This window comes from Nannobrachium achirus (assembly GCF_963921795.1).
Source record: "Nannobrachium achirus genome assembly, chromosome: 15".
Classification (NCBI taxonomy): Eukaryota; Metazoa; Chordata; class Actinopteri; order Myctophiformes; family Myctophidae; genus Nannobrachium; species Nannobrachium achirus.
The window spans coordinates 55,457,074-55,470,238 of NC_137822.1; the positions used below are offsets into that span (position 1 = coordinate 55,457,074).

Sequence of the window (13,165 nt, forward strand, 5' to 3'; positions counted from 1 at the left end):
CAGAAATGGCATAAAGCCTGAAGAGGGTGCTATTTCATTGCTTTTTTCATGCCTGTCCTGATGTACTCTAGTGCTCCTTTGACTACAATGATCCTGCAACAAGACACCTTTAATGAAAAACACTATACTGTAATTGCACCACATTGCCTTCTATAAGACAGTACTTAAAGGACGACGTCTCCACTTTTCAACCTATCTCTATATAATTGTTCCGACTCCTCACTAATGTTCATGATAAAATAGCATATTTCTTTCTACTCAGTCTGTGTCTCAGAGGAGGGCTGTGGGAAGTTCAGAGACCCGTCATCTTGTGACATCATCGATGGGGAATCCAAGCTAATAGAAAATGCAGGCTTTCTATTCCTGAAAAGTTGCAATGTTAAAGTGGAAGCCATTGTTCTTGCCATAATACAAATCTAAATATTCTTTCAAAGATATTGCTTAAAAAAATCTGTCAAACGATGATTCCCACAGCTCTCCTAAGAGACTTGGACCGAGTAGAAAAAATGTGTGCTATTTTATTATGAACACTAGAAATTCGCGGCCACTGCGCGGCCGCTCACATCTAGAAATCGCGCCCTAACGGGCGCTCATATAAAAAAAAAAAAAAAAAAAAAAGTTGATGGTCAGCAAGGAATATGCGTTGTTGATTTTTGTATTATGTTTTTGAGACAATTGAACAACTGCTGAACGTGGAGTTGCAGATGCACATACAGACAGACATACACACACACTACCCCATTCTGATTAGGTTGTGAGGATAAGTGAGGACCTATTATGTGAAGATAGGTTGAAAAGTGGCAAAATTGTCCTTTAAGTAAGTAAGTGAGTGTTTGATATAGATGGATACTTACAGGAACACTCAGTGAGTTGCTAAACAGGCCCAACAGCAGCAACACCACCACCAGTGACTTCATGTTTCAGCTTTGATCTGTATGCCTATTGCTACACAAGCCAGACACAAAGAGACAAACACAGATACATGACTGTCATCAAATCATTTGAACTGGTGCTCTGGTCTAATACAGTCAATGATTGAGCAACGGAGCGGTTCTAATTAATTGCCCTGTACCACACTGGTTCCTAGCTCTGGTCCATCGCGTCACCTCCAGTGACGCTCTGACAGACCCGTCGGCAAATGACTAGACCGCGATTTCTCAGCCCCTACAAGCGCTCAACTTGAGTCAAAATAAACTAAACTACTTCACTACTCACCAAACCAAAGGTAGTTTTGCATTATTGAAAGTCTATTCTCCGCGGTGGTGAACCTCACAGCACCCCACCCAATCTGCAAAATACACTATTTTTGTCATGAAATAAAGTGCATCCAACCGCTTATTTCCGGGTTGTGAACCATTGTATCTGCGGTGACCGCTGGGTGGCTCGAGGTGGGTGCGTTTTATTTCATGACAAAAATAATGTATTTTACAGAGTAGGTGGGGTGCTGAGGGGCTCACCACCGCAGAGAATAGACTTTCAACAACGCAAAACTATCTTTGGTTTGGTGAGTAGTGAAGTAGTTTAGTTTATTTTGACTCAAGTTGAGCGCTTGTAGGGGCTGAGAAATCGCGGTCTAGTCATTTGCCGACGGGTCTGTCAGAGCGTTGGACCAGAGCTAACTGGTTCCCAAACACGTCTGGGTCGCGAACACATTTTTATGGGTCCCTTATTTTTTGTTTCCTACATTTAAATGAAATCAAAAACATATTTTTTTAATGAATACAAAAATATATAATGATTTTTTAAGTCATTGAATTAATAAATAAATACATAAATCTAAGAAATTCCATAAATTAGAAAACAAATGTTTATAAGAAGTAGTGAACATAGCAGATCTACAAGCTCAAACCGGGCGCGGAGTGACGGGTTGTGAGCTTGTAGATCTGCTAAAAGGTTTGAGAACCACTGCTTTACAGTCCTGGTGGTTCCCAAACCGTGTGCAAAGGCACATGTGTGCCGTGATACATACAAGCCCATGCAGGTGCACAGTATATAAAACTATTCAAAAAACGATATACCATTACTATACATTATTATAACATGTAAAGGGAACAAAGTTTACAAGTTTAACTTTAAAGAGTGTAATGTTAATTTACTATATTTCCCAATTTAGTGGCACATTCTTACCCGACTAAAAATGATAAACAAAAAGAGAGACGTTATCTTACCTTGCGTATGTGAAGCCAGTCAGTCCTCTGTCGGGCTGCTGTTGACAGAGCCATTTAAAAAGCCACCAGGGATTGGCTGTCAGACCATTTGGACCAATCAGATCAGACCTCAGCAGGAATGTATTAACCACCACACAGCCCAACATGAGGTGATGACAACTAATCAACTCTTATCTCTCCTATCAGAACATGCGCTGAAAAACAAATCCCTCCGTGGGAAACACATGTGGTGGTTTTCAATTCGCTGGAGGGCATAATTATGTACAAAACATGATTGTGAAATGGCAGTGTGATTATGTTTTGGTGCCAGGGACGTGCTGGGCCCCTGATTCAGCCCGGGAAAAAGAGTTGGAGAGGCCCTCATTGCGCGCTATAGAGAGAGATCTCTCTCCATAGCGCTGCTGCTACTCAAAGATTTGCCATTTCAGATCATGATAAGTGACAAGCCAGTGGGCCAATTACATGAATTAGGCCTATATTTCGTTGTTGTCGGGTGGAAACCTTGTATGTCCAAAACCGTTTGTTTTGTATTTATCATTAAAAAAATGATTTAAACTAGTGAAAACAGCCGATCTACAAGCACACAACGCCTCGTTGTGCAAACAGTTTAATTTTTTCCAAATGGCCCGGCCTGGACCGGCCCGAGAATGAACCGCCCGTTCGGGAGTCGTCCCGCTTTTCCCAATGGCCAGCACGTCCCTGTTTGGTGCCAGTACTTTGGTACTTTTACTTAAGCAACATTATTAATACAGGACTTTTACTAGTAACTAAGTAATGATATGTTGTGGTATTTCTACTTAACAGAAAAAAAGAATGAGAAATGAGAGTGCTTCTGCGACCACTGCATATAATGTTCTTTTTACACCCTTCAACCACTTTCAATTTATCACTGCATATACACAGCCATGTTTTATCTTGATCATATAGGCCTACTAATATCATATTTTACTAATGCATACTGTACTGTACATTTCCTCAGTTCCAAAGGATATGTTAATCACACATTGCGACGTGTTGTGAGCTTGTAAATCTGCTATTTTTGACAAGGAGGTTTCGTGTGAAGGGAAAGAATAAGAGCAGTGAAAGGTCAAGACATGTTTGACCTTTCCCTCTGTGAGTGTTCCTGAAAATACACATTATCATGAATCCAATACGATGATGTGCTGTCAAACAAGTCTATGAAATCTATGAAAATGTTTAATCCTTGACACAATTTAATGCAACATGTATAGCGCTTAGTTTCTCTCTCAGCTAAGGGGTCCTTGGCCTGAACATTTTTGAAGGACCTCTGGTAGGCTTATGAATAGGGCTGTCACGATTATGACATTTTACATGACGATTAATTGTCACTCAAATAATTGCGATTAACGATTTAATTGTGTTTTTGTCGTTGACAATTACATTTCTGTTTGGCTTTAGGCTTTGAAGTTGCACATGGCAGATACGATACATAACCTAAATATACAAAGAAATTATGACATATTTGACAACTTTATACTTAAAAAACAACATTAATCGTGGAAATAGCCGATCTACAAGCTCACAAAGTGTCGCATCGCAACGCGTTGTGAGCTTGTAGATCGGCTATTTCCACTATTTTTCAACATGGAAACGATTATGACGATTATGAAAAAGAATTGCGATTATCTCAAATAATTGCGATTAGACGATTATGTAATAATTGTGACAGCCCTACTTCTGAATAGAATAGAGTAAACTACGTTGTACACCAAAGTCAATAATGCAAATTAAGCAAGTAAACACAGAGCTCAATGGTTAACTGATGAAAACAATTTCTAACCATAGGCAGAATCAGCCTGACCACCAGACATAATGACACAAGGTTCATTAAACCACTTTCTCTATACACTGCAGTATGTTGGCTTCGGTCTACATGTCTAGACATTCAATCATTCTGGAGTTGCTTCATCGTGTGGGTAATTGAATTTACAACACAGAAAAACATTTCAGTTCATAAATACAACTTAAAGGAGTAGTTCACCCCCAAAATGACTTTTTTTTTCTATTGATTACTCATCCCATGGAGACTTGAGTTCAATAATATTTTTTGTAACTGTCGCATTCCGAGGACAATAATGTAATTACAAACAAATTACCCCCATTGATTCCGGATGGGGACCCAAATGGATTTGGGGTGCACATCAATGGGGGTAAATTTACTATAATACATTTTTTGTCTTAGGATTTGGACAAATACAAAAAAATATTAGTGAACTCAAGTCTCCATGGTGTGAGTAATCAACAGAAAAAAAAGTTATGTTGGGGTGAACTACTCCTTTAAAGCAACATTATTCATACAGGACTTTTACTAGTAACTAATGATATATATTGTGGTATTTATACTTTACTGAAAAAAAGAATGAGAAATGAGAGTGCTTCTGCGACCAAATCTTTGAATATATTTATTTTTTAAGCGAACATTTGTAACTCAAATGTTGCTTCTGGGGGCTCCCTGGAATGAAATATTTTGAGATGGGGGTCCGTGGCCATATAGGTTTGGGGGTCCTTGAGTCCTTCACATGAAAAGGTTTGAGCACTACTGACATAGAAATAGTTTTTTTTTTTTTTTAAAACCTTAGAAGGATTTGAAATATTCAAAAAGAAATCACGATTTTTCAAAAATAGCAGATCTACAAGCTTGTAAATCTGCTATTGAGTTAATGCGTTCCCAGTCTAAATGGGTCAAACCCCCGCCCCCTATGAAGAACAGTCACGGGGAGCCCGCATTGAATCCTTGTACCCAGGGCCCAGAATTTGGTGCGACCCCCCTGTTCTAAGCACAACATAGTCGGGGTAAAGGGGTTACTTGTTTGCATAAATCAAGGAAAGGGGGTAAAGTAGGCTATGTTACGCTGAGTTATCAGGCAGGGGTACAGCCAGAATCTGACTCTTGAAAGGTATCAATGGGACAGTTGGCAGACCACCTCCAAACTGCTGATGTGCTGGGTTATATTATTGTATCAACATACTCTACCATACAGATTGGTTAAAATAGTGTTTTATTCATCAAAATAGGTCTGTGGATCGGTGGATGTGTGATGATGACGTGACATTGGGTAACCTCATGTGTGAACATGACAATTAAACATGGTGAAATGTAGTGGTAATATGCTATTAAACTGTGGTAGGTAAATAAGGCCAGACCTCAATAGGTGCATTCCATTTCTTAATGGTTTGGCAGCAGCGATGGGAAAATACACAGACCATTTGATTAAATATAATAGCAATACTATAATAGAGAATCATGTATTGATAATGATCTCAGTCCATCTCAGCCTCCCTACTGCTCCAAGATTCAAGGTTTTATTCGTCACTGAAGTGTGGGTCATGACCGAAAGAATACGATTTTGGATACAAGCGGCCAAAATTATTTTTCTCAGACGGGTGGCTGGCCTCGTCCCTGGTGAGAAGTTCGGTCATCCGCGAGGGACTCAGAGTCGAGCCACTGCTCCTTCACTTGGAAAGGAGCCAGGTGGTTTGGGCCGCTAGTACGGAAGAGTCCCGAGCCTCTCCCAAGGGAGGTCTGCACCGAGACCCCCTGGCAGACCAAGGACCATGGGGGGATTACATCTCCACCCTGTCCCTGGAATGCCTCGGGAGGAAGTGGCTGGAAAGTCTGGAGCTCTCTGCTGAAACCGTGGCCCGATAAGCGATTGATGATGGATATGGACTCAACTCAACGAACAAAACAAGAATAAGAGAATTGCTTGCGGGCCAAGAAACTCAAGGAACGGCGGACATTTAGACCAATGGAATCTGTTCTTTGGCCTGATAAGCCCAAATTGTGAGATTTATTGGTCCCACCCGCCATGTCTTTGTGAGACGCAGAGAAGGTGAGCGGTTGGTTTCTGAATGTGTGGTTCCCATGGAGGGCGAGGTGTGATGGTGTTGGGGCACTTTGCTGCTGACACTGTTGATGATGTATTCAAAATTCAAGGCGCACTTAAAGGGGCACTCCACCACTTTTCAACCTATGTTCATATAATTGGTCCTCACTCAAAAATAGCTTTTTCTTTTTTTTTTCTCAGAGGAGGGCTGTGGGCAGGCCAGAAACCCATAGTCTTGTGACATCATCGATTGCCAACCCAGCTTATAGAAACTGCAGGCTTTCTATTCCTGAAAAGTTGCAATTTTAAAGTGGAAGCCATTGTTCTCGCGATAATAAAAATCTAAATATTTTTTTCAAAAATATTGATTAAATTTTTTTTTTGGAAAATGATGATGTACAAGACGATGGATTCTGAACTTCCCACAGCTCTCCTAGGAGACTTGGACTGAGTAGAAAAAAATTGTGATATTTTATCATGAACAATAGTGAGGACCTATTATATGAAAACAGGTTGAAAAGTGGTGAACTACTCCTTTAACCAGCATGGATACCACAGCATTCTGCAGCAACTTGCCATCCCTTCTGGTTTGCACTTAATGGGACCATCATTTGTTTTTCACAGGACAATGATCCAAAAACACATGCACCTCCAGGCATTGAATGGAAAGGTGTGTCCAAAGGTTTGACTGGTAGGTACATTAGCGCAAGTAACAGTGTGAGCAAAGCAACCAGGGGGAATTCACAGATTAAACAAGTTCAGTTAAGATTTGTAATATTTGTTTTGTTTAGTTTTACTCACTTACTTGTCAGTCTGTGTGTGGTTCTACTGTTCTGTACCACACTACAAAAGTAGAGTAAGAGACAGTATGCATGCATACCTGTATATATTCGTCACTGTCTGGCCAAAACCTTGTAACTCCATTTTTTAGGTTTTAGATTTGTTTGGCATAAGTCAGGGCTATTGAACACCCTTTAAATCTAAAATAATATTGAACCATGCAACGGAAAGTATAGTAAAAAGTGCATGGGACAAAACCTCCTAACACTTTCTGCCAAACTCCACCCGATCGGCCCTCTCTTTTTTTCATAAATATGTGCTATTGAACACCCTTTACGTCTGTGGGTTGGTTACAATAATATTATATAATTACGTCTGTGGGTTGGTTATAATATAATATAACCAATGAAAAGTAGTAAAAAGCCCTTCCGCCAAAACCCACTTGAGCTCATTTTCCATAAAATGAACATTTTGGAGTTAGGAGGTTTCGCCCCGACAGCAGAGATATAGGTTGCATGAAGAAATAGCAATGCTATGAGGCAGTTAACAGATGTCCACGAGGAGCAGCAGATATTATGTATATTGTAACTTTCATATTTATTTTAGTACACTGGTTTTCATATCGTCGTTGATGGGTCGAAACTTTGTATGTCCAAGACCCTCCTTTTTTATTATTATTTTAAAAACGATTTAAAATAGTGAAAACAGCTGTAGATCGGCTATTTTCACTACTTTTGTGCTGCACTTTTGTATGATGAAGTAGGGCTTTAATATACCCAAATTTACACATTTAAACTTGGAGATACGAGGTTTCTGCCCGAACGTGACGATATATTTATTCATTTCTTCTCAGTAGATTGCATCAAATTGTTTTGTATGTTTTTCGTGGCACTGTATGATTATAATTTTTCTGTTTATTGTTTTACTGTGTGACTGCTGCATAACCACTAGGCCCATCCGGGGCCAAATAAAGACCTACCAACCTACCTGATGTCATCAGCTGTGGGTTTAGATTTTGACAAACTGGCAGTGGTGGAAAAAAGTACTCACATGTTTTATTTAAGTATAAAGTATCAATAACTGCAATGCAGAAATACACTGTATAGGCTGAGTAAAGGTCTGGAATACATCATTTAAAGGTATTGGTATCACAATTTACCTAAAGTAACAAAAGTAGAAAGTACTTAAACAGAATGTCCCGTTTCACAAGTTTTCAAATGTATAAAATGTATAAAATGTATAAAGTATTCGGAAAATAATTATTTCATATTTTAGCTATTGAAAAATAGCAGATATACAAGCTCGTGAGCTTGTGCTGTGAGCTTGTATATCTGCTATTTTTTTTTAAAGTCGTGAAAATGTGTGCAAATTCTTTTTTGAATACATTGTTCAATATTGAAAATGGGTGGTCTTCCCCTTAAGCACAGTAAATGAGTACTTAACACCACGGTTGGCGGGTGTTCTCAACAGGATGAGACAGAAACACACACGCGCGCACACACGCACGCGCGCGCGCGCACACACACAGACACAGCATCAGCAATAGATGCATAGATCAGTTAGATAGATAAGACTTGCCGCCCTGAGGTGGCAGCAGGATGTGCTTACACATCCTTAATGGGGTTAGGGTCCAAAACTGGTGCTTTTTAAAAGTACATTCGTTTAAAGAAAACATTTAAAATAGTGAAATAGTGAAGCCGATCTACAAAGCCTGTGAGCTTGTTCATCGACTATTTTCACTAGTTTTGTGCAACACTCTTATGTGATGAAGTAGGGCATTTTTTTTTTTACAAAAAAAACAAAAAGTAGAAATGTGGAGATATGAGGTTTGGTACATGCAGATATTTAAAATAAGAATATATTTAATATGTGCAGCACTAACCAAACCATGGTTAGTGCTGTTTGCCTATAAACAAACAGGATATTGTTATAGGTCTAAGGTTTTCAGAGAACTTTTATGTCACCTAAATAAACCTGTTTGCATTTAACCATTTTCTGTAAACTTTTAAAGTCACCTTAACTGTTTTAATGTAGCTTTTCTGTAACCCCAAAACCTAAAATGTCAATTGAGTTCAATGGCACTTTGCTGTCCCTTTTCTGATTGGACAATTTAATGTCCAATCAGACAGGATTGATCATGCATCACTTGACTAGCGGTTTAAGTAATTGTATTGGGGGCATGCCATGCATACAAGTAGCTAATTATGTATTTTTAGACACAATAAGCCATAAGCCATCAATTTCTTTGTTACTATTTACTGTAGGCCTACTTGGTTATCTCCCATTAACTCACAACATCCCAATCCTACAAAAGGCTATGTCTGCGGCCAGCGTTTACAGCCAGATTACGTAAGTAATGCGTTCACTCCCAGACTACACAATATACTATCCTACAATATACTATCCTATAATATCCTTACCATCCTCATCATGGTGTGGTATTCTTCAGGAGATGATATTAGGGACCAGGAATATCACCCAGGAATATCAGAATATGAGTCAGAGTTCACAGATAAAGAGCTTCTTGCCAGACATTTGCAGCAGTACCAACAGCCCAACAGCAGACAGACAGCCTCAGACATATCTAAAGATGCGTCTCAGTCAAACAAGACATATCTCACAGCATGACAAAAAATGGGTTCACAAGGTCCTATTTGCAATGGCAGAGGAAAATTGAGAATTTAAAGAGGTGGTGCCATACTGCCCTACAAAGGCAGAGTACACGTTTTGGGACACACCGACTTATTTGTGTTGCCCAACGGTCAAATTAGCCTTCATGATATTGGGGGATGAACAATTACCTCAAGAACAGATATACAATCAGTGTAATATCACTTTTATATCTTTATCTCGGCTGATAAGCTGTAACACTTTTAAACCCATTTTTTTGTGAAATTCGAAAACGTAGTTACTGCACTCTGCCTTTGTAGGGCAGCATAGTTTTGTTCTTTTTCTGGTTTTCATGTGTCTAGGAGGTTGACAGTATTTCATTAGAACCCCTGGCGTGGTTTGCAATTTTGTATTCCCTTTGTATTTTGGATTTCTTCCTGGAGGCTGACACCTTGTGGGTCAAAAGTGCCGATCCAAAAACACAGATTAAATGTCATCATATAATCATCCCCTCCCCTTTTACCATTCTCCCACCACTGTGGGTGTGGCTAACTGCAGCAGGGTCACCACCCATCTGACAACCAGGCATAATTAATAAACTGGTGGGTGTTGCCACATAAAAACAAATTTTAACTGGAAATGCAGTGTGAACAGTCGGGCAAAAACATTTGATTTGAGAAATAAATCAGATTTAGGCTGGATTTGACTGCAGTCTAAACAGGGCCTTAAAGTCCTTCTCCATCCCGCAACCTGTACGAATGCGTGCATAGCACACGCGCAGCCGCTTTGCGCATCAGGCCGGACAGCAGGAAGTACATGACGGGATCCAGACAGCTGTTGAGGACAGAGATCAACACCATCACCTGCTTCGTCGTGTGCATCAAGCGCTGGTCCTCGCAGGATGGTGATTTGTGGAGCTGGTGGTGGATGTAGAAAGGGCGGAACGTGTGGTACGGCACAAAGCACAGGGTGAACAGCAAAAGGACGAGGAAAGACTTCCTGGCCGTGCGCCCGTGGCGGGTGGTGGCGATCTTCCCGTATGAGACCACCTGGGCGACGAAAACCACCCAGAACAGCACCTCCTGAACCACGCAGATGTATGCCATGGACCTCAACGCATCATTCCAACGCCTGTGATGGAAGCACTTGGCCTCTTCTGTTGGCTTTGTTTTGGCCACTGCGTACGCCATCAGGCCCAACGACACCGCCCACACCAGTCCGCAGACCACCCAGGCCCACGGCACGCCGCACGGACTCCTCAGCGAGTGCCGCCGCACTCCACCGGCACGGCGCCTCAGCCAGGCATAGCGGTCCAGGCTGATGAGGCCCAGCATGGCCACACTGACGTACATGTTCATGTAGAACACGCCTCCCACCAGGATGCACGCCTTGGCGCCAAGCTCCCATCGGTTCCCGTTGGCGTAGTAGTGCACCCGGAAGGGCAGGCAGGCCAGCAGCAGCAGGTCGGCCACGGCGGAGTTCGTGAGGAACACGTGCAGAGAGTCCCACCGGCGCCGGAGGAAGAGGAACACCCACAGGGCCGGGACGTTCCCCGCCAGGCCCAAGAGGAACAGCACGGAGTAGAGGACCGCTAGGGGCAAACGCAGATCCTCGTCGTCGAACATACACTTCGTTTGGTTGGCGTCGGGGGTGAGGGTGTTCTGTGAGGGCAGGAGAGTGGAGGAGAGCGGGGAGAGGAAGGTTGGCACGGTGGAGAGATTGGATAGGATGGTGTATATAGAGGAGGATGGAGCGAGGATGGATGACATGAAAGGTGGAGGCACGGTTGACATAGTTGATGATGGAGGGAGAATGGATGACATGGAGGTGGATGGAGAGAGGATGAATGTCATCGTAGATGGAGGGAGGATGGATGACATGAAAGGTGGAGGCACGGTTGACATGGAGGAGGATGGAGAGAGGATGGATGACATCGTAGGTGGAGAGAGGATGGTTGCAATGGTGGAGGATGGAGGGAGGATGGATGACATGGAAGGTGGAGGCACGGATGACATGGTGGATGGTGTAGAGAAGATGGACGGCACGGTCGAGGGCGGAGGGATGGACAGACGGGTGGAGGAGTTGGAGGGAGTGAGAAAGGTGGACAGAGTGCTCATGGTGTCTTCAGAGAGATGACGAGATCTTCTGTTCTGAGGGAGAAAGACGATTCAGATGTGTGGTGGCCTAGAGTTGTAATAAGAACTAAATTACAAAATGTCACACTCAGTAACTACAGTAACTAAACGATTGTGATGTGAAATGTTGTGTCACTGGTGAGAGAAATGTCACATTTATGTTTTCGGTCTCCAACTGAACTCCCTGACTGAACACTGTGTGTAAGTGGTCAGAAGTTTGGATCAGAATCATATCCATCCGTCTTAAACGGTGAGACCAAATTATTATCATCATCATCAGGGGTCATCAATATGTCTGTACACAGACAACATGTGGCTAATTTTAGATTTTCTGTTTTACACACCACTATGCTGTTCCTATTGTGATCACAAGACCCGATAACTGAATGTCAGTCTTCAGGTTTTCTCCAGAATATGTACTAGTAAGACGCCTCAGGGCGACATGCGACCTCATCGCGCTAATTCTTGGCTATATGGCCATCTGGCCAGTGATCTATATCGTACAAGTTTACCCAATGGAGACCTCTGCATGATAGTCAACAATGTTATGTCAAAACATGCCCATATATTTATTATTGCTTATTTTACAGCACTTTGTAACAGTCGTTTTGAAAAGCGCTTTACAAATAAACTTACCTTACCTTATATGGGCATTACCAAAAATGGGCATTCTCAGATATGTCCTTAATATGGATGACATTGGGACAGGGATCTCCATATATGGGCATACAACATATGTTAGTAAAGCCAAGCAGGGCCATGGCGAGTTAGGGCCTGGGTTGGATGCCTGGGGATCTCCAGATATGGTCATAAGGGCATAACAGGGCATCATCTGGGAATGCCCATACTGTATATGGACAATTGGACATTTTATTTATTTTATCCTTTATTAATATATATATCCATATACATATATATGGACTTAATATTAACGTTTTCAGGGAAGGTAGGGTGTAAATAAGAGTAAAGCAGGCTCTTGGGCCAATTAGGGCCTGGGATTTATGACATCAGACATCTCCAAATATGGGCATAAAAGGGATTTTGTTTCTGGGAATGCCCAATATATGGACTTTTTAATAATATGTATCCATATACATACATACAATTATGTTATGCCCATACATGGAGATCTCTATCTGAACCAGCCACACAGATGTGGGCCATGTCTTGGCCATCTGGCCAGTGTATATCAATGACATCAGGGATCTTCATATATGGGCATAAAAGGGATTCTGGGGATATTACCCATATATGGAATTTTACATAGGTGATGTCACCTGTGATATCACCTGTGAAGTCACAGTGACAAGGGAACCAACCCATAGACTGTACAAATGTGTACTGACACAGACAGACAGACGAAGACAAGCTGCGCCATTTTAGGTGGTAAACTGTGACCTCTGGTCGCAATGACACTGATTTACTATGGCACAGCACTATATGGCACATTATGAGTCCACCAGTACTAGTGGACTCATAATGGACTCAGATGTTTTATGTAAGGACCACCTTAACTCTGAGAGTGTAGAAATGGACCCGTAGGGTCCATTTGGTTCCACATCTATAGTTAGTTACAGACCTGTTATGGTTATTCAGGGATTTCTCTTTATGCGTTTCTGGTAAT

The 13,165-nt window shown here is 41.6% G+C and overlaps 1 protein-coding gene across 1 annotated transcript; it reads right to left on the reverse strand.

Moving 5' to 3' along the window:
* Nucleotides 1-10,131: 10,131 nt before the first annotated feature.
* On the reverse strand, nucleotides 10,132-11,199 carry LOC308299971 (putative G-protein coupled receptor 34; the record flags this gene model as incomplete). The annotated part of the gene is made up of 1 exon (XM_080743739.1): nucleotides 10,132-11,199. One exon carries the CDS (start codon nucleotides 11,197-11,199, stop codon nucleotides 10,132-10,134), a length of 1,068 nt encoding a protein of 355 aa, XP_080599865.1.
* Nucleotides 11,200-13,165: the final 1,966 nt, after the last annotated feature.